Below are 27,166 nucleotides of genomic sequence, written 5' to 3'. Positions count from 1 at the left end.
TCTGATCCAATCAATATGATATAATTTGCCCATCTAGACAATACAACATCCTGTACACACCCGTCCCTTAAAAATAGTCATAAAACCAGTACCTATGCGCAGAGAAGCATCTTAACATCTGCTGCCATGTTCTCTCAGCTCCTTCCTCCTCACTCCCCTCTCTCTGCCTCTCGCTCCCTTCCAAAACCTCTGTTCCCACCTCCTTTCCTTCTTGTCCAATGACAGACCCCATTTTATCTTATCTGCCTTCACATGCATAATGACATCAACCCACACACCACAACTGAGGCAACTTATAGAAGAAAGTTTGTTTGAACTTACGATTCCAGTGGGGTAAGTTCACCATGGCAAGGAATCCTGGTGGCAGGTAAAAGCTCAAAGCAGGGAGAGGGGGAGAGAAGGAGAGAACAAAAGTAGCAAGAGTTCAGGGCTGGAGAGATAGCTCAGTGTTTAAGAGCCCTCACTGCTCTTCTGAAGATCCTGAGTTCAATTCCCAGGACCCACATGTCAGCTCACAGCCGATGCCACCTTCTGGTATGCAGATGTACATGCAGACTCATATATGTAAAATACACAGATAAAAAATATTTTTTTAAAAAAGCAAGACGTTTTACAGTGACACTCTTACTCCAACAAGGCCACATCTAAACCTTGCCAAACAGTACAATTCACTGAGAACCAAATGTTCGACTATTGCTGGGGGCAGTGTCAGTACTTGGTATCAAGTATTCGTCAGTACTCTCATATCAGAACTTGGGAGACAGAAGCAGGAGGATCTCTATGAGTTCACTACCGGCCTGGTCTACATAATGAGTTCTAAGCCAATCAGGGTAACATTATAGTCTGCCTCAAAAGACAAAAGCAACCAATACACATGTGTACTTGTACATGTACATACACACACACACATACACACATGAGCACATCCATGTACACATACACACACATATACGTGAGCCTATTCAAGGCATTTCTTATTCAAACTGTGTGTGTGTGTGTGTGTGTGTGTGTGTGTGTGTGTGTGTGTAGTGTGTGTGTGTTCTGTCGTTAACTTTTTAGAACTGGGATTTTTTGAAAAATAGCTTTATTAATTTACTCCTTTTTGTTTATTTGGTTTGTTTGTTTTTTTTTTTTTTTTGAGATAGGTGTCTTTGTGTATTTCTGGATGTTCTGGAACTTGCTCTGTAGACCAGGCTGGCCTCACACTCAGAGATCTGCTTGCCTCTGCATCCCGAGGCCTGGGAGTAAAGGCGTACACCCACCACACCCGGCATCCATTTTCTCTTAAAAAAAAAAAATCGAAGGCCAGAGAGATGGAGCAGCTCCTCTATAGAGGTCCACAGTTGGGCTCCCAGCCCCTACACTGTGGAACTCACAACTGTAACTCCAGCTCCAGGGGACTAGATCATCCCTTTCTAGACTCGGAGCACCTTCGCACACATTTTCGTGTATTTCCTGACACATATGCACACAATTTAAAAATTAACCTTTAAAACAACAAATCCATGACTTAAGTAAAAACCAAGGCAAGTCAGGAAAATGTTAACAGGGGCTGAGGTTTTAGCACACAAGGCTCTGTCTTAGAGCCCCATTCCTGCAAAACAGCCAGGATGGCACACTCTTGTAATCCAAGCACTCAGAGGAAGATTTGAAGTCCGAGGACGTTCTGCATAGCTGGTTCACGGATATCTTGGGACACGTGACTTTATCTGAAAAGGAAAAGGAAAACACAGTAGAGTTGTTTTACACTTTCTGCACATCTGTTAGTGTCCGTCTTACCAGAAGGCAGCTGTGCCCTCATATCTGGTTTTGTACTGAGCCTGGCGTATGGGGCATCAAGCTTCAAATGGCTCCTAGCGTTTGCCTCAGGAAGGAGAGATGAGGCGAAAGGCACTCAGTGCTCCGTGATCCTATGAAAACACCTTGGCTGCATGTCGTGGATGGCCGCGCGCTCTGGTGGGTTTCAGAGAGAGTACCCCAGCACCCTTCTTGAAATCCACAGGCTGGCACACTGTCACTCAGAGGGTTTCGATTCTCAATTCCCTCACAAGCATCCGGAGACTCTCCTGGGAGTCTCATTAAGACCAAACTTCTGCTAGAATCAGTAGCAGCCAATGTGCTGATGTTCCGGGTCTTCAATTCCTCCATGTGGGGGTGGGATGGGGGTGCGGGCGGGGGATAAGGGGTGGGGGAGGTGCGAGGTGGGGGTTGGAGAGGCGGGGCGGGGGGCGGGGTCTGCATGCAGATCTCCTGCGCTTTCATCTGGGGACGGTCTAGAGCCAGCCCCAGAATTCCCCATTCCCATTGGTTTTCATAACCCCCTCATTCCCACGGGGTCTTCAGCACTATGCTACAATCCAGGCACTGGACAGAAAAGGTGTTCTGACTTCACAGGAGGACGGAGCACGCACTCAGTAGAAAAGGGGGAAAAAATGCCAAATTCTCTTTCGGGAGAAAAAGCTGAAAAGCGGTGGGATCTATTTGCTTGCTGTCACAAGGCTAAGCCCTAAGCAGGTTAATCCTAGCAAAACACTGGTTTCTCTAAACCTTCCTCCTGGGGGCCTGCATGGCATCCCGTGGGCTTTCATCACATCCTATGCATAGAAGCCTTATTGTGCTTACCTGGTAGCTCCAGAGAGCCCGGTAGGCTGTCTATCATATGGTACCTGGAGTCTCTTGTAGAGATTGCATCAAAACTGGGAAAAGAAAAAAGAAAAAAAGGAAAAGAAAGAGTAAATAATTAAATGTGAAAGTCTAATACGGTTTCTCTACTGTTCTTATGACACTGATTTTCACCCCCTTATCAGGGTCCCATTTTCAGCTCACTGAACTGAAGACCCAGGTCTTACCGCTGTCCCACACAGAGCCCAGTGGCTCATAGGTAATTAACACGTATGTCTTGCACGATGATGAACAAGTGTAAGGTCTTAGCCTCTGCATCAACACAGCCGGATCAGTGGCAGCTTCATGTTTCCCTTGGCTGTTATTATCAATTAAATGTCACCCACAAAAGTTCCTGTAGTGGAAAATGTAAACCCCACAGTCATGTTTCTGTTACTTGAGGTGGGTTGGGGGCGGAGTTAAGAAGTAGATATGATACCCCATGATGACACTGATGTCAATGACAGACTTTAGCTGATTCTGTCACCACCTGGTGCCCCTGCTATCATTCAGCAGAGTCCCTCTGCTGGCCCATGCTCTTAGACCTCCCTGTCTCCAGAACTACAAGTCAAACAAACTTCTCCTCGGTATTAATTACCTATCCCCACCATTTTGTTATAGCAGCAGGGAGTAGACTAAGACAGATGCCCTCTAAGACCTTAAAATGATTTCTTAATCTCTGTGCTCAACAATGGGCTGCTGGTTTAGTAATCGAAGATGAATTCTTTGCAGCCTGGTGCCATCCCTTCGATCTCTGAGGCTGATTGTCTTACAGACACCCATTCCTACAAGTGGGTTCCAGTCAGTGCTTTAAGGGAAAATAATGCAGAAAGATCCTGCACTGTAATACAAACATTGGAAAGAGACCAAGGACTGGCTTAGGAAACATCGGCAGCCGTAAGCAAGAGGACAATCCAGCTCCCTTCTGTTTTCCCCGATCTTCCCCCTTCCTGCAAATGTCAGAAACCCAAGGCTGAATCAAGCAGTATTCGGGGCCCAGCCACGAGAGACAGGAAATGGTGTCTCTCAGTCTGCATTGGGGACACTGCAGCTAAGACAGTCTGATTGCTTTTCTGCAGCTGTCCCTCTAGGGAGAGCCAGCAGAGCCTGGCTCTAAGCTGTGTGTAATCTCCCTCTCAGTAGGCCAAGCAGAGGAGGCTCCTTGAAGGAGGATTCCTGAGCCTTTCCTCTTCCCTTCACAACTGCCATTCACTCTCCCAATGAAACAAAGGCCTCAAAATCAAAAGCCATTTTTGGGGTCCTGATACGTTGAAGGATGTTAGTTTTGACTCCCGTCTGCAAAGCTGTCACCTCTGCAGAACCTGAGTTAACCAATGTTTTCTCCCTCAGTGAGGTAGCAAACACCGTGATTCTGAGGTGAGCTCTGCTCTCCCCAGCTTCCCACAGCAAGAAGGCAGATAGCATCTAACTAATGGATGGAGGCTGCTGGCATTAAATAGCCAGCTGTCAGTCCCCTTCTCTACGGGTCTAAATGGGCAAGAACAACCTTGGTCTTTATCTTATTTTATTGACTTTAAGAGAGCTATTAAGAGCTATAAATAACAATGGAGCTCAGGGCTACATTTATGTTTACCTCTCTAGTTGGCAGTGTGACCGTGAGAGAGCAGACTGAAGTCTCCTGCAATAGCACCCTTTTCAGAGAGGCGGTCAATTTATACTCTGAGGGTTAAAGCGGCGTGACCTGAGTGAAGCATCCAATCACAAGGACAAATTGCACATGGCAAGACCATGTTTTCCCACAGGGGCATGTAAACAAATAACACTCATCAGCTGTAATAAAGTAAATCACTTCTCTCTGTCACACCTGAGAGGAGCATGGAACACATTTCAGGAAAAAGTCTGTGTTTTGAAGAAAAATGAGGTCACAAGACTCTTGTTTTCTTGGAGTTTTTTCACAAGCATTTAGAAGTCCCCTCAGGCGACTCCATTCCGGACCTTGTTCCAGCACACTTAATTACAAATGTAATTACCTGTACCTATTCTTAGTTTACCACACCAGATCATTCTTCTTCCAGCAGCTGGACACAAAGCCAAGTTTAGGGTTATTCTAGCTGTTGTCGAGGGATGAATGGATGAAGGAAAGGACAGTCACATACATGCAACAGTGTTTTATTCGGCCACGAAGAATGCAACAATGTTATTGTCAGGAAAGCAGGCACAACAGGAGGTCATTATCGGTGAGCTCAGTGCTCAGCCATCCTCAGAGAAGCTCCTGCAGCGTATGGTAATTAACGGACCCACAACTGGACAGTGTGCAGAGACTGAGAGAAGTGGAGCACACAGTCCTAAAAGGAATGTCTCCATCAGACCCTCCCTTCAGGGCTCAGGGATCTCTGTGGAAGAGGAAGTAGAGAGATTGCAAGAAGTAGAGGAGATGGAGAACTCCAAGGAACCAGTGTCCTTCAGACACAACGGGACCATTGCATCTGAACTCACAGAGGCTGCAGCAGCACGCACAGGCTTTGCACAGGTTCTATTCAGACAGGGTCCCAGAGCTGAGAGGGGAAAAGGACACTGGCCCCCACCCCTAACCAAGAAGCGATCTACAATACGAGCCCTGGTAAAGCGAACGTTTTCACAACGGAGCCTCACTGGGTATATATATCAAACACACTCCAGGGACATCCCATGCCCAGGAGTAGTTGGCCAACAAAAAACAAACTCAATGGTCTTTTTGTCTCATACTGAGTTGTTTGTGCTTTCTTTGTCTTGTTGGTCTCTTGCTTAAACATTTTAGTTTCTGATTTTGATGTGCTGTGTGTATGTGTTTCTTGGTTTTTTGCTTTTGTTTGGCTGGTTTGAGTTTTGTTTGTGTGTGTGTTCTTTTGAAAAGAGAAGAGAAAGAGCCTGTTGTTGGGGGAGGGGAAAGGTAGAGAGGACCTGGAGGAGTTGGGGGAGGGGAAAGCATGATCAAAATATGTTGAATAAAAACATTTATATTAAAAATAAACAAATAGGGGTTGGGGATTTGGCTCAGTGGTAGAGCGCTTGCCTAGGAAGCGCAAGGCCCTGGGTTCGGTCCCCAGCCCCGAAAAAAAGAACCAAAATAAATAAATAAATAAATAAATAAGTCTGGGCAGCGGTGATTTTGATCCCAGAACTCAAGAGACAGAGGTAGGCAGATCTCTATGAGTTCAGGGCCAGCCTGGTCTAACAGAGTGACAGGACAGCCTGAGCTACACAGAGAAACCTTGTCTCAAAAAAAAAAAAATAAACAAACAATAATTGTAAAAAAAATTTTTTTAAAAAGAAAGTACCCAGATCAACAAATGCAAGCAGCCATCATAAAGCCAATGACAGAAAAACATTCCTTTGAAAATTGTTGTCAGGGTCAAAGAAATGGTTCGTTCTGTGAGAGTACTTACTGCCAAACCTGATGAACTGAGTTCGATCCTCAGAACCTACATGGTAGAAGAGAACTAACTCCCTCACGTTGCCCTCCAACCTTCATGTGTGGCATTGTATGTGCCTATGGGAACACACATATACACACTAAATGAAGAAAAATGTACTAAAAAGAAAGTGTGTTTGTTTTTAGAAGAAAGAACAGAGGGGCTGGAGAGGCAGCTCTGATGTTTTCACAGACGACCCGTGTGCGGTACCCAGCATTCATGTCAGGTGACCCCCAACCACCTGTAATTTCAGCTCCTGCTGTCTGCTGACCCTTGAGAGAATCAGCACTTATGTGCACTCAGACAATTAAAAATAAGATAACATCTCTTTTTTTTCAAAGGAAGGGAGGGAGAAAGGGCATCACAGTCAAAGGACCAACTGGCTTTCAGACACACCAGAAGAGGGCATTGGATCCCATTACAGATGGTTGTGGGCCACCATGTGGTTGCTGGGAATTGAACTCAGGACCTCTAGAGGAGCAGTCAGTGCTCTTAACCACTGAGTCATCAAACTGGCTTTCACCTGAAATGGAGAAAGCTTGGAAGAGAAAATGGCATGTCTGTTATTTAGATAAAACACAGGAAACAAGGCAGTACTGGTGTCCAGGCTAACTCCAGCTTTTCTGTCCTGACATCAGGGTGAATGAAACTGCAATCAGCCCGGATTCCAGGCTGGAGGCTGCCTCTGAGCCCCTGCTGTTTGAGGAGCCTGCAGAATTTTCCAGTGGAGCTTGGGAAATGCAGAGGCAATAGCGACAAGATAGGTTTACCTCTTTGGTCCTGAACTTCAGGACCTCAGACCCACACTCCACACATTTAAAAGCTAGCTTGACATTTTGTCTTATGGTCAGTGTTTGTCCCTTGAGTTTTTCTTGGCTGTGAGTTCAGACTTGTTCTCTCCCCATGCTGAGGGAACCCAGATAACTCCTGGTCACAGCTGCCACTGTGGTTGGAAAGGGGCTCTTGGAAAATAGCTGGGCAGCTGATGGCCTTCTCCTTTGAACATGTTTACTTTGTTTCATGACATAAGACACTTTAGTTTTGTTCTTGTGGCTAAATCTCAATTCCTGGCGTCTCCCCAAACAAGCCGTTATTATCAAAGGGCTTCATGCATTTTTTTAAAACAAAATCAGCCCACTTTCCCAAGCCCTTCTTTTTTCCAGAGACTTCAGCTTTTCAAGATCAATTACACTGGTGGGAAGGCTCGGAAGGAACTAATTGCTGCTCTCATCATCTCCCGTTTCTTTACGTATATCCTCGGAAATTTTTCAGTCTTCCATTTTGTTTTGTTTTGTTTTGTTTTGTTTTGTTTTTTCCGTCAGACATCTTTTTTTCTTGGCTTGACACCACAGATGGCTATGTAATTGACTTTTGGTTTTGTACTTAAATTTGTTATTTTATCATTACCCAACTTCCAAAGTATTGTGCAGGTGATACCTACATCCCTGTAAAAATTACTTTAAAATATATAATTATTTTAGTATGATGCCAAGTGATACACATATATATACCTATAAGTATATGTATACATATACATATACACACATATATACATATGCAACATACATATACATATATACATGTGTGCAACAGCATTTTATTACATATGTTATATTATATACATATACATATATATATATATGCATGACTTACACATGGCAAGAACTCACCAAAACCAAATTAACCAACCCATCAATCAAAAGAAAAACTAAGGGGAAATAGTTTCTTTTTTTTTTTCTTTTTTCTTTTTTTTTGGAGCTGGGGACCGAACCCAGGGCCTTGCGCTTGCTAGGCAAGCGCTCTACCACTGAGCTAAATCCCCAACCCTGGGGAAATAGTTTCTAACTGAAACAGTTACTACACAAATTACAGTCCTTCCTATAGGAAGGTCTGTTTTGAATCACTACAAGATCAATCATTGTGATAGAAAAAGAGTTAAGAAATGTAATCAATTCACAAAAGAGCATGCAAACACCAAGCAACAGAACCATTGGGGAACAGTGCACACCTATCATCCTGCACTGGAGAGGACCCCAGCTTGAAGGCAGGGTGGGGCTACAAAGCCAGAGGCTATCGGAGAAGAAGAGGGCACGTGTGAGAAGGTACCAGGGAGTGGCTCACTGATCACTAACATGTAATGTGTTAAGTACAAACATGAACTGTCTGCTGTCCAGTAGAATGGGGCTGGGTAGGGTATTCAGAAGTGGGCAAGCATCTGTATGGTGCATGGCAAGAAAAGCTATGATAATCTTTGATTAGAGTAACCTGACATATTAAATTTTAAACATAGGGCTGGAGAGATGTCCCGTCAGTTAGGAGCACCTGCTGATCTTACAGAATCCTGAGTTCTGTTCCCAGGGCCCATGGTTAAAATGGCTCACAATCTCCAGGGGATCTGACCCCGTCATCTCACTTCGAGGGACTCCTGCACACTCCCAACCAAGCACACTCACACAGACACCTGTACATAAAGAAAATTAAAACAAAAATAAAAAAAATCAAGCACACATGGTCTTTAACCCGGCAATTCCACTTCCAGGAAAATACACTGGTAACCCATGCAGTGTGAGGCAGGCCATAGACTTTTACCCATTGCTTACTGTTTCCAGCTGGAGTGGGGTAATGCAACCCCTGCTGCTTATTGAACAGGCAGTGAACGTTGTCTTTAGAGAGCATCAGGAAGTCCAAGTCTGTGGAAGGCAAAACTAAAGTGTGCGACCGAAGTGTTCCAAAACGGATGGTAAAATATTTCCACTTTATAAACCACGGAGAAGGACAACGGTGCTTCATTCACTTGGCCTTACTTGGGGAATGTGGAGGTGACTGAACGCTGAAGGTCTCACCAAAGCCAGTCTCAGCCAGTGTAGCATTAGCCGGGAAGGCAGGTTCAGAGAACCTACTATCCCAAGAGCTAGGACGAAGATTAGGTCTTAACGGACACCTGTGTGTGAAAAGAACTCTTGTGGAAGTAAACAAGTATTTAGGGGGAAATTGAGTTCATTTCTTAAGTTTATCTTTACACAGAGCAGTGCTCAGTTTGAACCTGGGACTAAGTAAATAAGTGAATACCTGGAGTTTTATAGTGATTTTTAAAGATTTAATTCATTTATTAATGTTCTCTCTCTCTCTCTCTCTCTCTCTCTCTCTCTCTCTCTCTCTCTCTCCCCCCCCCCCAAAGATGGCACCAATCCCCTGAAGCTGAGGCTGGAGTTATGTGTGGCCATGAGCTGCCAAGTGTGCGTTGACTGTGAGCTCTCTCTCAGCCCATGACTTTTAAATTTCCAAGTAAGTTGAAGCTACCAACAAAACAGTTCAGTGTTAGTAAGTGGATTTTGCAGATCCACTGGAAGGTTGCACTGAGGGGCGTCAAGGCTAGCAACCATGTGGTACACATGTGAATCGTGTGTTCCCCCACACTGAGGGAGGTCAAGGACCATGAGGTGTACATGTGAATCACATGTTCCCACACACTAAGGGAGTCAAAGCTGGCAACCGTGCAGTATACATATGAACCATGTGGTTTTTTTCCACACTGAGGAGGGTCAAGGCTGTTGACATGCAGTCGGTGTACACATGTGTCACATGTTCCCACAAAATGAAGGAGGTCAAGGCTAGTGACCATGCAGTGTACATGTGAAATAGGATCAAAGAGTGACTGCATTTGGGGACATTGTTGAACTGGCTCTGACTGGTTCCAGGATTGCACCTTTCCTGGAGTTACTGATGACAGTTGGTGATGGTCCAGGGCTTCTTTTGATCTTCGTCCAATAGATTTGCAAATGGTTCCGTCCACTTTAAGACATGTTATGCCAGGAGGAGAGAAATGGCCCAGTGGTTAAGAGTTCTTGGGGCTGGGGATTTAGCTCAGTGGTAGAGCACTTACCTAGGAAGCGCAAGGCCCTGGGTTCGGTCCCCAGCTCCGAAAAAAAAAACCAAAAAAAAAAAAAAAAAAAAGAGTTCTTGCTGCTTTTCCAGAGGACTGGAATTTTGCTCCTAGTACCCAAGGTGGCTCACAACTACCTGTTAACTCTAGCGCTAGGGTGTCTAGCGCCCTCTTCTGGCCTCCATTGGTACTACATCCATCTGCACATAACCACACACAGAGGCAGATGAAGAATTAAAACAAAAGTATTTCTTAAATATCAGAGATAGTGTTCTCCTTTCCACCCTAGGACATTGGACAGTTTTGTTCACTACTTATTGTTAGAGGGTAAACTGTGGGTTGCGTCCCAGAATTTGTAAGTGAAAGCCTTGATCCCCCGTTCCTCGGAATGCATTTGGACCTGAGGCCTTTCAGAGCTGATCAAGTTAAAATAAAGTCACTGGGGTGAGCGCTAACCCAATATGACCTATGTCCTCATTAAAAAGGTGAACACAGACACAGAGGGAGAAGCGCGTGCACAGGAGCAGGGGAGAGGAAACTACGATAGATAAACCAAGAAGAAGGCCTGAGGAGGCGCCAGCGTTGCCAACACCCAAATCTTAGACTGTGAAAATACATGTCTGGTGTTTAAGCCATCCTGCATGTGGCATTTTGTTATGGTTTCCCAGGACAACTAATACTCTGAGCAAAGTCATCTCAGCAGGCCTTTCCTGGCTAATGAAAGTTTTTGTTTTTGCAGTACTGAAATGGAAGCATGCTTGCAAATTCTCTGCACTGAAGTATTAATGTATCGCTAGCCCTTGAATAAAGAATTGGCTTCTGTGATGGTTTTGTTTGTTTGTTTGTTTGTTTGTTTTCGGGGCTGGGGACCGAACCCAGGGCCTTGCTCTTGCTAGGCAAGCGCTCTACCACTGAGCTAAATCCACAACCCCTCTGTGATGGTTTTAATGTGCTTGTCCCACAGGGAATAGCACTCTTAGAAGGTGTGGCCTTGTTGGAGTGGGTGTGGCCCTGTTAGAGTAGGTGTGGTCTTGCTGGAGTGGGTGTGGCCTTGTTGGAGGAAGTGTGTCACTGTGGGAGTGGGCTTTGAGGTGTTCTATGCTGAAGCTCCACCCAGTCCAAAAGAACCTCCTCCTGGCTGCCTGAGGAAGATTATCGATTCCTGACTGCCTTCGAATAAAGATGTAGAGCTCTCAGCTCCTCCTCCAGCACCAAGTCTGCCTGCATGCTGCCATGCTCCCCACCATGATGACAATGGACTAAACCTCTGAAACTCTAAGCCATCCCTGATTAAATGTTTTGCCTTTATCAGAGCTGCCTTGGTCATGGTATCTCTTCACAGAAATAAAACCCTAACTAAGATGGCTTCTTTTTTGAAGATAAGCTTTAATGGCGTGTTAAATAAATCTGTGTTCTTACCCTCTGAACGATGTAATTTGACATGGTTTAAACTCACAATTATACGTATGTTTTCAGTGTGGACCATTTGGTACTTTGTCTGTGTTCTCTTCCCTGGGGAAGACTGTTTCTCCTGCTCTTGGCATGCTTTAGTTCCCGGTAGTTCTTTGTGTAGGGCTGAGGCCTTGTGTTTTTCTCCATCCTCTTTGGAATGATGGATGTCTCTTTAGGAGTGTTTAGGAGGTCATGCTGATGAGACCTCATGGGTGTAGCGTCGTGGGAGTCACATTCACACAGCAAACTCTTTTGGTGTTCGATCTTTTGGTTCTGAGAATCTTTCTGGCCCTTCTTCCACCATGTTCCAGAGCCTTAGGTGCAGGGTGGTTTTGTGAGTGTATCAGAGCTTCCACAGCTCTGCATTTTGATGGATTGTGGGTTTCTGCAGAAGTCTCGTCTGTTGCAAAGAGACATTTCTTTGGTGAGGGGTGAGGCCTACGCTTCTCTGTAGGCCTAAGGACAGATGTATAGAATATAGTTAAGGATTCTGTTGCTTCAGTAAAGTGGAGGTTACAGGTTCTCCTCCAAGATCCAAGACTTTACTAGCCCTGGGTTATTGGTTAATTTTCCAGTTATGGTTTCCTGAATAGTTAGCCCTAAAGCATACATACGAGTAACATTATTGAGACTAAACAGATTGTGTGTATGTGTTAAGGCATACATATGTACACACACACACACACACACACACACACACACACGAAAGCACATGCACAGACACATGGTGGTAAATTATCAGGACAAAACTGCTTGTGCCTGTATTCCTACTACTTTGGAGGCTGAGGCAGAAGAATCAAGAGTTCAAGGCCTGGCTAGGCTACCAAGTGGGTCCCTAGTTTCTCCCCACAAAAAAAGACCCCAAACAACAACAACAACAACAACAACAACAAACAAAGCAAATGGGGGAAAAAGAAAAACAAGACGAAGTAACAATACTGCCCAGTAAAATACTCCCCCAGCTGCCTCCTGCTTGGCACTGTGCCTTCAGTACTAATTTCTGAATGTTCTATGTTGACACCCCAGTTGTCTGGAGTAGCAATCAGTGTTCTCAGCAGTTTTTCCCTTGGCTTGAGCCTCCCAGTGGGACCTGAGCTAGCCTGCTGCCCCCACACTCCTGATTCATGCAGGAGTTCTTGGTGTTATCCTAGGTCAAGCAGGCCTGAGAGGTTTTCAGTATCCAAAGGGCCAGCCAAAGGGGACTTTCAGATCAAAGGAAGCCAGGCCCGGGGAGGACCAGGGGAAGTGGAGGTGTGTCCAGGATGGAGAAACTGTGTGTGATGTCACTCGGGCTCCGAAGGAGGGTGACATTGCGTGTTCTGTGATGTTAGGAGACATAAAATTTGACACGAGCCCTTTGCAGTTCACCTGGGACAAATGGTCTCCCAACCGGATTCTGATGCTCTACTCACAGCAGGGCCTCCCTTATTTGTGCCTCAAAACAGTTGCTCGCCGAGGCCGATTACTTCTCCCACATTACCCAAGTAGAGAGAAGAGGCCTTGTCTCCACAGTGAAAAGGAGGCAGTCCCCTTTGTTTAGAAATGCACCAGATAACTTGTTAGAAAATCATGGGTTTGTCTGTGACCACACCACCCTGACCGTACCCGATCTTGTCTGAAGCTAAGTAGTGTCAGGCCAGCTAGCACTTGGCTGGGAGAAAAGTAGGATTCATCCCTTCACGTCAGCAGGAACCAATACAGGAAGCCCTTAGCCCAATGCAGAAAATTAGTGGTATAAGGGCATTTGCAATCAGAATGTAATAATTCAATAATTTTAAATGAAGCCATTAATTAAGATAATTAATTAATAACCGGCAGACACTGACTCAGAGGCCAAGTTCAAGCTGCACTAGAAAGAGAGGCAGGAGAGAGGACTGGGTAGGACAGCAGAAACCCCGTTGGGAGAGACTTGGCGCAGAGACAGAAATATGACCACATTTCCTCAGTTCCCAAGAAGCAATACATGTCTTTAAATGTTGTGTTTGGAAGGTGTCAGCTGTGTGTTCTCTGGGCAGGAGTAACATGCAGCAGGGTGAAGAATTCCATTCACAGCCCCCCAGTGCCTACCCTGGACACCGAAGGTCACAGCGGCATCCAGCATCTAACGAGAGTCGCTAGGGAAAGAACACTGTGTAGCCCGGAATCAAGGATTTTCCTTAGCTGCTCTATTTATCACATAAGTAATATAATGATAACAGTCACAGAGCATTTTTAGAGATATATTTCAGTTTTAAATTATGTGCTTATGGAGGTTGGCATGAGCACGTAAGAGCGTAGGAGGGCCCAAGGCTAAAGGCGACCCCGGACCTGGAGTGTCGGGCAGTTGTGCCCCTCGGTGTGGATACTGGAGAATGAACTTGGATCCTTGGCAAGAACAGCAAGCGCTCCTAACCACTGAGCCGCCTCTGCAGCCCCCTAGTTGTGGCCAGCAAGGTAGCTCATGGGTGAAGAACTTTGCAATATAAGCCTCGAGACCTGAGTTCAACTCCCGGAATCCACATGAACGTGGAAGGAGAGGGTTGACTCAACGAAGTTTTACAACTCTGACCTTCATTTGAGTGCCACGGCACACGCACCACCAAACGCACAAAATGCACATATGTGCACACATACACACACACACACACACACACATCCCACACCACACCATGCATGCACATACATACACACAAATGCACTTTCGCACACAGCATGAATACACAGATACACACATACCCATCGTGCATGCACACACACACACACACACACACACACATACCAACACCACACCATGAATGCATACACACACACACACACACACACACACACACACACACCCTGCATGCACATGCAATGATAATTTTCCAAATAGTTCAAAATAGTAAGATTTGAAAAATTTTAAAAAAGAAGAGAAAAAAGTCTGGAAAAGATAAAGATTAGTCCCTCTAAATATTTTTTTAAAAACAGAAAAGATTAAGAAAACCAAATAATCAGTAAGATAAACAGATTATCCACTGAGAAATTAATGGGTCTAACATCACGTGGCAAGAACTCTTGAGAAAGAAGAAAAAAAACGGCCTGATAATATAAGGAGGATAAAAGATATCATCCCAGATCACCAAAACCTCCCAGGGAAGTTCAGCTCCCCAAGTTGGTGCCGAGGCGGGGGATGGGAGGGTATGAAGACATCTCCACAGACCTTGTAGGTGTTTTAATGTTGGAACCCCGATTGCCATCTTCGGAAGCATCCCAGACCCATACGGTACAACGGTCTCAGAGGAGACAGAAGGATGCGTCCTAACTCACAGGTGGGTGGAGGCGTTCTCTTCACATTCATGACTGATCTCCGCTCCTATTGCTATTCTTCCTGTTGCTCTGACAAAACACCCCAGCAAAGGTGAAGTTAAAGGAAGACTTGTTTGTTTCGTCTCACAGTTTGAGGGCTCTGTCTATCGCGCTCAGAAAGCCAAGATGGTGGCCAAAGTGTCAAGTAGCCACAGTCAGAAAGCAGAGAGTGATGCCGCGCTGGCTCTGCTGGCTTTCTCTGTGGGATGAGGTCTATGTGCAGCGGAGGGCAGGCACAAGGTAAGGCAAGGCCTATGCCCGAGCAGTGAAAGAAGAAAGACAGGCTGAGAACTTTAGAGATGGGACCGAGAGTATGGAGAGGGGAGAAGGAAGATGGAGGACAGCACAGATCCGTGTGGCTTTAAATGGCCACACGTAGCTATGGATGTCTTACAAGAGATGGATAATTACAGGACAATTGTCTTATCTAGGTGGGCAGTTCATGTCAATATCAACTGGCTCTGAGTTTACTGTGCGGATGTTTTGTGGGGTGAGAATTTACTGACATAAATCTGACTGAGAAATTACAAGCCTCTAGAGTTTTGATTTTGTCTGGTTACAGGGATTTGTGACAGCTAACTGCAAAATGGGTGGTCATTTGCATGGGACTGGGAACTTAAGGAGATGGGCCGTCCCTGCTGGGGACAGCCATGGAGGTGGTAAGACCCCTGGGGCCAGAAATTAGCCAGCTCTAGCTGGGATGGTACATCCTTTTTTTAAAAATATTTCCTGCTACACTTGTCTTTTTTATTCAGTCCAGGACTCCAAGCCATGGACTGGTTCACCCAAATTTAGCATGTGTCTTCCAGCCCCACTTAGCCTAGTCTAGAAAATCCCCCACAGACACGGTCCCAGGTGTCTGAGGCAATTCTAAATTCTGCCAAGCTCACAGCCTCGGCTATCCATTAGATCCCACCTTCAAAATCTTGTCCCACTGAGGAGTAATTTCAGCATTCAAGTCTGGGTGGGAGACGAACACAGTCGATGGTATGAACCGTATTGATAGACAAATGTATTAACGACGTGATTCATCTGATCAAATTGGGTTTAATCCAAAAATGACAGCTAGAATAATTTGCTCTGCCTTAGTTACTTTCCCATTGCTGTGATAAGACACCATAACCACGGCATCAGGAAATGGGTTTATTTGGCCTTACAGGCACAGAGAGGCGGAAAGCACACCACCGATGGTGGAGCAGCATGGAGTCAGGCAAGCAGAGCAGCTGGAACAGCAGCTGAGCGCTCACATCTCCTACCCCATGCCTGAAGCCGAGAGCTGGGAATGGTGCCAGTCTTTTGTTGGATAATTTTTTATTTACATTTCAAATGTTATCTGCTTTCCTGATTTCCCGTCCATAAACCTCCTATCCCTTCCCCCTCCCCCTTCTTCAATGAGGGTTCTCCCCCACCCATCCACCCACCCCTTCCCACCTCCCTGCCCTGACATTCCCCTACACTGGGGGGGGGGGGGGACGGAGTCCAGCCTTGGCAGAACCAAGGGCCTCCCCTCCCATTGGTGCCCAACAAGGCCATCCTCTGCTACATATGCAGCTGGAGCCATGGGTCTGTCCATGTGTATTCTTTGGATGGTGGTTTAGTCCCTGGGAGCTCTGTTTGGTTGGTATTGTTGTTCCTATGGGGTTGCAAATCCCTTCAGCTCCTTCAATCCTCTCTCTAACTCCTCCCATGGGGACCCTGTTCTCAGTTCAATGGTTGGCTGGGAGCATCCGCCTCTGTATTTGTCAGGCTCTGGCAGGGCCTCTCAGGAGACAGCTATATCAGGTTCCTGTCACCGGTGCCAGTCTTTTGAAACTCCAAGGCTCAACCACACCGGGCACACTTCCTCCAGTAAGGCCACACATCTTAAGTCCCCCAAACAGTGCCAAGGTCAGCTAAGGACCAAGTATTCAAATGCCAGGGACTTATGGGGGACACCTCCTCCTACCACCACACAATGCTGTCCAATATAAAGGTGAGTCATCATATGGTTTTTCTCAATAAACACAGAAAAATAGTACTCTTACAGAAAGCCAATAAAAACTAACATATGAGATTTTTTAATTTATTAAAAATTATATTAAAATCATACTACCGCAGAACCAATAAGATTCTATGTGGGCAAGGGGAATTCTAGCACCTGTATTTTGAAGGTATTGAACATCTGGCCTCACAGGACAGTAGATAAAAATATCAACACTGGACATGATCCTGGTCTCCGGGAGACCCTCCCTCCATAAAGCTAAAATAAACAAATTTTAAGTTGACCTTTAAGCAAACTTCCATCAAAAAGACTTTAAATATCATTCCATCAAGGTGGAGCAAGGCAGACAGTCCGGCTTTCACAGAATCATGACCAGGAGCACATTTTCTGGGCAGTCCAAAGTAAAAGCTCGTATTTTCATGAAATAAGGAACACATTTGCTATGTAGCCCAGGCTACCCTCTAACTCAAAATCGACTCATCTCAGATTCCTGAGTGCCAAAATTATAGGTGAGACTGCTACTGGTTTGTGATACAACAGACTTGAACAATGACCAAACAGTACTCCTACTCTCGAAAAAAAAATTACAAAGTTAAAATTCATATGTTAAACAAAATGAGAGAAAATATATAAAGAGAGATTTAAAGGGTGACAATCTATTGTCGCTTGGTAACAGCCCCCAAAGGACAGGAGAGACGTTTGGAGACAGCGAGTTTCTCACAACCAAAGGGCGACTCTAAACTTCAAGACTGAAGAGACCTAACCATTCCCAAACTAGTTTAGGGAATGCTCCCCAAATCCCATTATTGTGAGACTGGAGAGCAGTGCACACAGACCGCACTAGTGTAGAAAGGCAGGTGGAGCGTTTGTGTGCTTCCCTCGTCAGGGCGAGGCTGCTGAACCGAGTTAGACTTCGAGGGGGTAATTGTTTATGCCGTGATTTGTGTAATTATTATTAACAGCAGAGAAACAGTCCATGCTGCCATTCAACCCAAGGACCTTTTTCAAAATGAAGTGATAAAAATATTAAATTAATCCAAAAGGAGGTAAGAGAGGGGAGGAAGGTTCTTTTTGTTGTGAGATCTGGATGGTTAACAATTGCACTAGACAGCCGTCAGAAGGACCAATGGGTGGGATTGTGGGAGGGGTGGCCATGGGCACTCATTACTGACTATAGGAGAGGGAGGGGTGAGGCAAGATAGGGCAGATGTTTATCTCCCTGACTCTGATCCCCCTGGGGGGGGGTGCGTGAGGGGACTTCTGGCTTCTTCCTAAACACTTGATGGCCTCACTGTTTTCAAACGTGTGGATTAGTCAGAGAAGTCGTAATTCATAGCTGCTGTCCTCCAGTGGCCCCAGTAACATGGCTCTGTTCCCCAGGGGACCCTAACAGCCTTCGTTCCTTGACTGGCTTGTGGGTTCACGAAGCCACTGAACCATCTGCCTCCACATGAATGTCTCCCAGCTACTGGTAGAGCCGCTTTCTCCAGGAAGAAAAGTGGCCTTTGTTGGATTTGAGGAACTCTCCTCCCTGGCTGAGACAGCTTTAGACAGCTTTCCTAAGTGAGGGAGTTTGGGGTCCATTGTACAAGTTTTCCTGTGCTGAGTCCAGTGATAAACTGAGACTTTTGTTTTGTTTTGTTTTTCTTCCTTACAGAGGAAATCAAACGCAAAGGTCCCTGCGTGCCTGGCAGAGCCAACAAAGTCAGGAAGTTCAAGTGACAAGTGTCAGCTCCTGGTGGGCTCCAAACAAAAGCACCACCCCCTCCCTGAGAAACAGAAGCCTAGGAGTTGATATAGCAAAGGACACAAAGAAACAAACCCGCAAACAACACACAGTACCTTAAACACACACACACACACACACACACACACACACACACACACACACACAGCTTAGCTTCCGGCTCTGCCACCTCCGTGTTGAAGACTTTCCCTCAGCCATGCTAAGGACCCTTACTTGGCCCACACAGACGTCTGCTGGATATCAGTATAGATCGGGACTGCCACCAGACTAGTCTTTGTCACTGGCAAAGACAGTGAAGCAGAGGACGTGTATTAGAGTCTTGTCTGTGCAATGCTGTGATACACATGAGCCACAGGCAGGGCAAAGGGAAGACTGGGAGCCCCTGGGAAGACCTTCAGCACAAAGGGAGATTACAGTGGGCACCAGTAAACCAGGAGAAAGAGCAGCCCAGCTAGCCACAAAAGGCGGTTTTCCTAAAGGCCAGATGCAGCAAATGTGAAGGCAGATTGTTACAATTGAAAAGATGAAAATGATACATTGTGAGCAAACTGCTTACTCTCAAGGATCACATTTTTAAAACAATAGATACATCCAAGCCAGGCATGGGTGTGAATTATGTTAGGACCTGTCCAAAAATAAAATAAACAAAATTCCTATTCTGTAAGTTCGTTTCCGTCTGCCTTGGCACTAAGGATAGGACCAGGTCACCAGGTACGCACTCTGCAGTGGAGGGAGGGGGACGGGCATCCCCAGGCTTAGTGCTAGATGGGTGCTTTGAGCCCCTGTGACAGGTAGACATCATCGAGAGCTTGAGTCAGGATTCACGTTAATTTCGTTCTGATCCTCATCACTCCAAGCCTAGGAATAATGAGAGATGGAAAGGGTGGGACAGAGAAGAGTGGAGAAGAACTCCAGCCCCGGAGGGACCCCGAGAAAAGCCTGCCTAGAGAGTGGGGAGGGCTAAGGCCCTAGGTGAGGCTGCAGGAGGGTGATGAGGCAGAGGTTGTGTGCAGGGTGGAGAAGTAAAAACGTCTTTAAATGCATACTCAGTGATCCAGCCTGAGCAGATTGTACTCACTGCCAAGTTATCTCACTCTTGATTAAAAGGCACAATAAAAGTCCAGGAGCAGGGAAATCCTCGGTGCTAAGAGTGTTGGAGCTTCTGGGCATGTTTCAGTCCACTGAATCACAGGTTCCTGTGTGAGCTGAGCGGAAAACCAGAGGATGTGTATTTGTATGATTGTGACTCAGGATGCGAGGCAGGAAGCAAGGCCCAAGAGAAACCGCTGTAGCCATCTGTTTCCTAGCCCACTGGGGACAAATGAGTACCTGTGTGTGGGCACCTTCTGCTACAAGCCAGAGGGCAAATGTCACTAACACTTCTCAGACATTGATGGCTAAAGGCCCTTGAAGGAAGGTGTTATCTATTTCTGACTCCAGCCCAAGAATTCTGCGTCCTATCTACTAACGCTTGAGGAGTAAGTATCCTTGAGAATGTTGGCTAGATCCGCATGTGTGGAGGGCAACTATCTGAGTGGGTAAGAGACACACGGTAAGAGTTGTAGAGAGGTGATAGGCGTACGCAGACGCTGTCCCAGGCAGTTACCATCTATAAGAATCCCTTCCAAGTCTTTGCCATCTTCATTAAGCCCTTGAGCTTTGGGGTGATGACTGCTCCAGTGACGTCCATGGCCACACGTGACTGGGCATGATTGGACCTCAGCCCCCACCATCCTCTCATCTCAAATTCATTCCTGCTTTTTCTGTGGTATTATGGCTCCCATGATCCAGATGTTCCCTGTAGGATCCCTGTGGTTCTGGGCACATGACCTCTCGGGCCTCTAGCTATTACCCAATATATTCTATTTTGGAGGCATGTTGTGGGGTAGCCATATTTTATTTTTGCGTCTCTATGAAACATGGCAGTTACCAGATACCACAGACAGACACTGCAACATACTTTTACTATGGTCTCCCAGCCCCAGCACATAAGGTGTGCACAGGGTTTTCCTGGATGTTTGGTATGTGAACTAATGACTGAATGCTGCCCTCGCTCTGGTTGGTTTTGTGGGTCGACTTGACACAAGCTAGAGACATCACAGAGGAAGGAGCCTCAGTTGAAGAAATGGCTCTATGAGATCCAACTGTAAGGCTTTTTCTTAATTAGTGATCAATGGGGGGGGCAGCCCATTGTGGGTGATGCTACCCCTGGGCAGAGTTGTCCTGAGTTCTATAAGAAAGTAGGGAGAGCAAGTCTTGTGCAGCAAAGCCAGTAAGCAGCATCCCTCCACGGCTTCTGCATCATGAAGCTCCTGCCTTCATATTCCAGCCTGACTTGAGTTCCTGTTCTGACTTCCTCCAGTGATGGGCTATGATCAGGACATGTGTGAACCGAATTAACCCTTTTCTCTCCAACTTGTCTTTTGGTCATGGTCATTCATTGCAGCACCCTAAGACAGCACCTCGTGGCTGGTATAAGAGCATCTCAGAGTTTTCCCTGTAGAGGAGAAACAACAGAATATCAAAAGTTCATACATTCAAAAAGGAGAGTGAGCTTGCTCAAGGGGAATGCCAGTCTGCCAGTGGGCACAGAGACCCCACGCAGTCCTTCACTTCAGGAGAGGCAGTTGGGTTTTGTGGGGCCAGAGACCTCTCAGGCATCTGTCTCTCCTGGTCTCCCAACTGGGTTCCAGTGGCCCCTTCCCCAGCTTCCCTGAGCACTGTTTTGAGAACCGTGACCACGCTGGGTGGGCAGGCAGTGTCAGGAGTCTGGCACAGCTATGTTGGGTGAAAACTTTAAAGAGTTGGACCTTGACAATGAAAGCCAAGCACACCTAATCCAGACGCCACACATGTGAAAGGGGTCACAGGCCAAACCTCTCTGATCGCTGACATTGAGCTGCTAGGAGAGGAGATCTTTCACACACCAGGGTGTAACCACTTACAATCCACCCAGTCTCTGTGTATACGGTGTAGGCAGAACATAAATGAATGTTGTGAATGGACTCGACTCCTGTCCCTAAGATATTTAATTATGTCTATGCAAATGTTCCAAATCTGATACATAAATCTGAGGTCAGAAGCTCTTCTGGTCCCACAGTTCAGAGACTCAGCCTCTATTTACACCGTGGGCTGGCTTTGTGGGGGTCTTAGCGTTGGCAGCATTTATGAAGGCCAGGCTCTTTATGAAAGTGGGGCTTGTAAAGCCCACTCTACTGTAACCATCTGCAGACATCCACTGGGCTGTGTTTACCTCTGTTCTCCAGCAGAGTTCAGGCAGATGTCCTTGTAAATGATGCTTCCTTCCGGCTTCCTTCTGCAGGGGAATCCCAGTGGGTAATTAGTGGGAGCATCCTATGACCAACAGGAAGCTATCTCAAATACATGTGTGTGGCGTGGAGAGGCTTTGGTAAAACTCATTTCATGGTGGGGTCCGTATGAGGACATGATCCCTTGCAAAATGATGGGATCGAGCGGTAGTTTTCTGGGGTTCTTACCAAAGAGTGACCCACAGTATAAGGCAGGAGGAAGACCAAGAATCTTGCCTCAGGGCTGCCGTTCAAGAGTCGCTTTTACAAAATAACCCCTTTGCCCTTAAAACGCTTTAAAATATTTCCACGCATCTAAAGTAACGGTTTAGTGTGGTTTTCACCCATTCTTTTAAAAGTTGCTCAACAAGGCAGACAATGATGTCTGCTTTTGTGAGCAGTTACAGTTGGAGGTGGTGCCTTGCTGCCTCCCCTTGTTTGATGGCTCCCATGCAACCACAGATCAAGCCGCTGCCAGTCCTGTGAAGAGGAGGAAGCTGCTTCCCATTTTCTTTTGCTTCATTTTTCTGTCAGGCTTCTGGAGAGGTCTGCTCTGAGTCCTAATGTGCGCCGCCTTCTGTGACAAATGAGGGCTTTCTCTTCTCATTCCTCGAATTCTCAGAGTTCCTCTGAAGATAATGTTGTTTGTTACGCCACATAGCCAGCTTTCTGTATGGCCTCCGGGAATGGGAGAAAGGACAGAGACCTCTATGACAAGTGGGTGTCTCTGTGGCACCCTAGATTACTACCTAGTAGTCCTAATTACTTAGGAGACTGAGGCAAAGAGGTCACTTGAGCCCAGAGGTCCCAGGATAGCTTAGGCAACACAGTGAGACCCAGTGGGGAGGAGGGAATGTTGTTAGATTTTCAATGTTCCTATTGATTTCAACTGGGGCAACACCCAGCTATTAAACGGCTAAGTGCAGACCATGAAAATGGTAATATGTAGGAATGCTTTTGACTCTCCAATGAGAGTTTTAACACATATAACTTGAAAGTCTGTAGCCTACTGGTTTAAATAGTGTCCTGCAGGCCCAGATGGACAGTCCGAGCTGGCTGATCTCTGCAATGGCCCCTTTGCTCAACTGCCTGCTACATGGTGAGTCTCTGGCCCAGTGCTTTCCGTGTGCTCATTAGCTTTACTTAAAAACCTATCAGTGCCTGGAGGCACCTGGGTCCATCCCCAGAACGTGAATAATTGCAAGAATTGAACAATTAAGCACCCAGGATCATCAGAGGTGGCTTTGTGCACATAGAAAGCCCAGCTGCTGCCCTCTCAGAAGGTGAATCCAGACTAATTGGATAATCTAGAGACCAATTAGCCTGAAGGAGGAAAAAGAAGTCAATGTAGCTGTAAGAGATACATTCTCAGTCCCAGGAGCATTGTGTGCATAAGATGCAGCTTAAAGAACTGAGATTCTATATAATAGAAACATTCAAACCTATTTCCTTTCCCTTTGTGTAGGACAGTGGAGATGTTGAGTCAGAATCAGACAGAAAAGGGCTTTTCTAGTATGGGAGTATTAGAAGCATGGGCCAGGCTGTCCCTTCAGCTACAAAGTTTCCGTTATGTCAGTTGCTGTGAATCATCCTTTGAAACGAAAATGGTGTCTAGACTTTTTACTTAGCACTTAGGTAGTTTTATGTTCGACTCTAATAAAAGCCATAAATATTCTGCGGGTAAGAAGTCATGCACCCTTTGCACACTTAGCCCATTAAGAAGGCAAAGGCCAAGGGTAAACCTTCTAAGAATGTCACAGCATTGGCATGTAACTAATCAAAGTCTGAATCTGTCACACGCTTGATCACATGACTCGGGTGGCCCTTGGGGTGTGAAATCGACCCCATGGCCTCATTTCCTGAGTCCTTTAATCAACAGGCCTCAATAGCTTTGGGCTAAAATGAGGTAATGTTTGCATTTTGTAACATCACACATTGGAAGTAACAACTAGCAGAAACCAGTAGTCAACCCAAGAGTCACAGTGTCACATGTACTGCCGATGTCCAACCACAAGCCAGAAACTCGTTGGTGCTTGTTGGGCACACAAACATTACACAATCCAAGTGGGGTAACAAGGCCTGGAATGACAGACAGGCACTTGGCCTTGGTTATGTCTGGTCTCTGTGGACAGGAGTTAGTGTCTTGCGCGCTTACCTGAGTGGCAGGGGGTTGAGCTGATGATGAAGCAGCCTCTGGGATGGGAGGAGCCATGGCCTCTGTTGCCCTGAACCTGTGAGCAGGAGCCACAGGCTCACTGAGGGAAGCCCAGGGATAAACGACAAGGGGAATCTCCATGCTCTTCTTGGAGCAGCAAAGGACCTAGCTGCACTTGGAGACACAACTAGAGAAAGAGGGCTGGCTGGGAGACAGCTGCCGTGGGGGTGGGGGTGTCTTTCCCAGCCGTTCTCTCCTTATTTTTTCTCTTGTTGCTATTTCTTCAATGAAGTTGCCATCTTACTCCCCTCTCTCCTGGCAGCTGTTTCTCCTGGATGAGCCTGAGACCAGCGTCTCACCTACATCTACACCTGGCCTTCCCTGCCCTGAGGGATGCTCTCCAGAATCCCTCTCAGCCTCCAGCTCTGAGAGCATGATGCAACATCGTTTGTCCCTACCAGGTGGTTTTTAAATCAGCTTTTCAAGAACAAAGAAACTGAGCTGAGAAAAGTACATTAGCAATGGTACCACTTGTTGACTGAATCAGCTCACGGACCCTCCACTCAATCCAGCCCTGAACATTCTGCCTGAGGACAAGGCTGAATTCACCCAGTGTAGTGCAGTGTCCCCAAGAAGGCCCAGACACCATCCTGTATCAGCTCCAGTGACTTAGTCACACCTCAGGGTAAGGTTCTTCCTTGAATGTCCTGTAATTGCTCCTTTGGAACCACCTTGGAAGCTTACCCAATGATGCTGTTCCCAAGGAAGGGAGGCTGCCACAAACGGATGTACCCAAATGTGGGAGGCAGTTGGCCCTTTCATGGTCTTTTTTTTTTTTTTAAAGATTTATTTTATTTATTTATTATATATAAGTACACTGTAGCTGTCTTCAGATACACCAGAAGAGGGCATCGGATCTCTTTACAGATGGTTGTGAGCCACCATGTGGTTGCTGGGAATTGAACTCATGACAAAGAGCAGTCGGGTGCTCTTAACCGCTGAGCCATCTCTCCAGCCCCCCTTTCATGGTCTTAATGAATCTCTGCCCTGCTGTTGTAAGTCGCTTTTAAATAGGTGTGTTTGTTTCAAAAGGTGGTCAGTGTGTATCACATAAAACATTTTCCCATTTACTCAACAACATTGAGTATATACACACTGTCCAACAGAGACAATCTATCTCCAGAGGTTTTCATTGTGCAAGACCAGGGGTCTTCAATCCTGATGCTTCACCCTTTTAAGTAGAAAAAATTATTTTTGCCACTACTTCATAATTTTGTTACCATCGTGAGTCATAATGTAAATATCTGTGTTTTCTGGTGGTCTTCGGCAACCCCCATGGAGGGGTTCACAACCCACAAAGTGAGAACCACTGTGCTAGACTGAAACTCCACCGTGATAGATACAAATTCCCTAATTAATAAATGCCCTTCCCAAATACAGCTAGACAACTACCATTTATTTTCTCTGAGTTTGATGACCAGATGTGTAAGGAGGAGCACCCTTTGGGGCATCCCTGGATTAGTGTAAGAGTTTTAAAATCCTACCAGATTGTAGCACGTGTCTGAGTCTCATTACTTTTTCAGAAGGAATACTGGATTATGGTTGGGATATGCCACATCTTCTTTGCCCATCTGTCTGTCCGTGACACTTGGATGGCGTCCCCATGGATGGTGTTGCTATGAACTCGGGGCTGCACACACTTCAGTGCTTGCTCTCAGTTTGAGTGCATCTAGAAGTGGGCACCACCTGGTCCCTTGCTAACCCCGGTTAGCAGAGCAGTCAGTGTTTCCCATAGCAATGGCTCCACTTTAAACTGCCAGCATCAGGAAGCAAGGGTCCCAGTCTTCTCTCCCTGTTCATCAACATTTGCTTTCTATTTTTAAAAGTCATTCCAAGGCTGGAGAGATGGCTCAGCAGTTAAGAGCACTGACTGCTCTTCCAGAGGTCATGAGTTCAAATCCCAGCAACCATATGGTGGCTCACAGCCATCTGTAGTAGGATCCAATGCCCTCTTCTGGTGCGTCTGAAGACAGAGACAGCGTACTCACATAAAATAAAATAAGTCTTAAAAAAAAAAAGTCATTCCATTACAGCCTGGGCTTGCATCTCCTTGTCATCTTGAGTCTATCATCTCTTCAGATGCTTGGTGGACAGCTGTTCATTCATTCATAAGTAAGCCTTCACTCATTCGTAAGTTGAGGGTTGACGTTAGCAAGTATGTTTTTCATCTGGATTAAGACGTCCTTGTAACCAGTGAGCAGCCAATGTCATGTCCCCACGGTTGGACTCTTGACGTGTTTGGTCAGTACCTGTCCAGTAGCACTGGATACAATTGACTATTTCCCCAAGAAAGATGTGAGCTTCTGAGACAGCTGGCCCCTCAGTCACAAAACAGTCATGTTAACACACACTTGGGTCCACAGGGCAAGAAAGGCCTTGTCCTGACTGCAGGCTTGGAGGAATCAGTCTGCAGCAGCGGCCACCGGCCACCACCTTGACTTCAAGCTTCACCTGGGGTCCCTCTTCCTGGGATTCTGTTTTCAGCTTCTAGGCCACCTGGGACACAGCCTCTGGTCCAGAGGAGAACTTTTCCCAGGCCAACTTCCCTCCCCCGTCGCACCCCCATCCAGGCCCCATTATATTGAACCTCGTGAGGAAGGAGGTGTTGGCTAGAAGTCAATATTTTTCAAAGTGCCAAAATAATCAAATAATTCCCAAGTGCTGACCAGTTACAGACCCTTGATGATCAAACACTGCCAGTGAACTGGCCGGAAGCATATACTTGGGTATTTCTCTGCTGTTTCTTAGCTTGATCCGTTAGTCCAACCAAAGTTGGCCAGGGCGGGGAAGGGCGGCGGCATGTGGGGTGCCTCTCTGGCCTTTGGTGGGGGTGGGCGTGGAGGCGACCCCAACCCGCACCTCTGAGTGCAGGGCGTGTGCCCAGCATCCTCCCCCCTGGCTGCGCGCGCCCCCCGCGCGCCTCCGCTCTAAAGTAAACACGGCGGAGAGGACCGGTGCCCCGCTCGCTGCCCGCCGGGCGAGCCATGGCGGAGGCGGTGCCGGCCTCCCCTGCGGGCGGCCGCGGCCTGCACCGGGGTATCATCCAGTGGTGAGCGTCGGGACGCCGCGGGGCGGGCGCTGCCAGCGGGCGGGGAGCCCCGGAGGACGGGAGAGGAGCACCCCTGGTTCAGGAGACACCCGCGGAGGACACGGGCTCACACACATACAGTCCCGGATCCGCA

The 27,166-nt window shown here is 46.6% G+C and overlaps 1 protein-coding gene and 2 long non-coding RNA genes across 5 annotated transcripts in view; 1 reads left to right on the top strand and 2 right to left on the bottom strand.

Annotated features, from left to right (window-relative positions):
* Positions 1-27,032, bottom strand: LOC108351918 (uncharacterized). Of its 2 annotated transcripts, none has more exons than XR_015629091.1 (3): positions 25,469-27,032; positions 2,623-2,696; positions 1-1,709 (listed from the first exon to the last, which is right to left on the bottom strand). It is a non-coding gene; the product is annotated as an uncharacterized LOC108351918 (long non-coding RNA). The 2 variants fall into 2 exon arrangements; XR_015629092.1 differs by lacking the exon at positions 25,469-27,032 and adding an exon at positions 2,850-3,049.
* On the bottom strand, positions 20,343-24,841 carry LOC148003700 (uncharacterized). The gene is made up of 3 exons (XR_015629093.1): positions 23,925-24,841; positions 21,715-21,777; positions 20,343-20,958 (listed from the first exon to the last, which is right to left on the bottom strand). It is a non-coding gene; the product is annotated as an uncharacterized LOC148003700 (long non-coding RNA).
* The window catches only part of Rfx8 (regulatory factor X8), a 61,455-nt gene continuing 61,197 nt past the window's right edge, over positions 26,909-27,166 (top strand). For both annotated transcript variants that reach the window (NM_001447252.1, NM_001447251.1), the window contains 1 exon segment: positions 26,909-27,033. In NM_001447252.1, the coding sequence (NP_001434181.1) occupies positions 26,969-27,033 (65 nt within the window). In that variant the 5' untranslated portion in view covers positions 26,909-26,968.

Source organism: Rattus norvegicus, chromosome 9 (genome assembly GCF_021556685.1).
Source record: "Rattus norvegicus strain SHRSP/BbbUtx chromosome 9, alternate assembly SHRSP_T2T, whole genome shotgun sequence".
NCBI classification, from domain to species: Eukaryota; Metazoa; Chordata; class Mammalia; order Rodentia; family Muridae; genus Rattus; species Rattus norvegicus.
The sequence above is the reverse complement of the archived record's forward strand: the minus strand, read 5'-3'. Positions and strand labels throughout refer to the sequence as shown.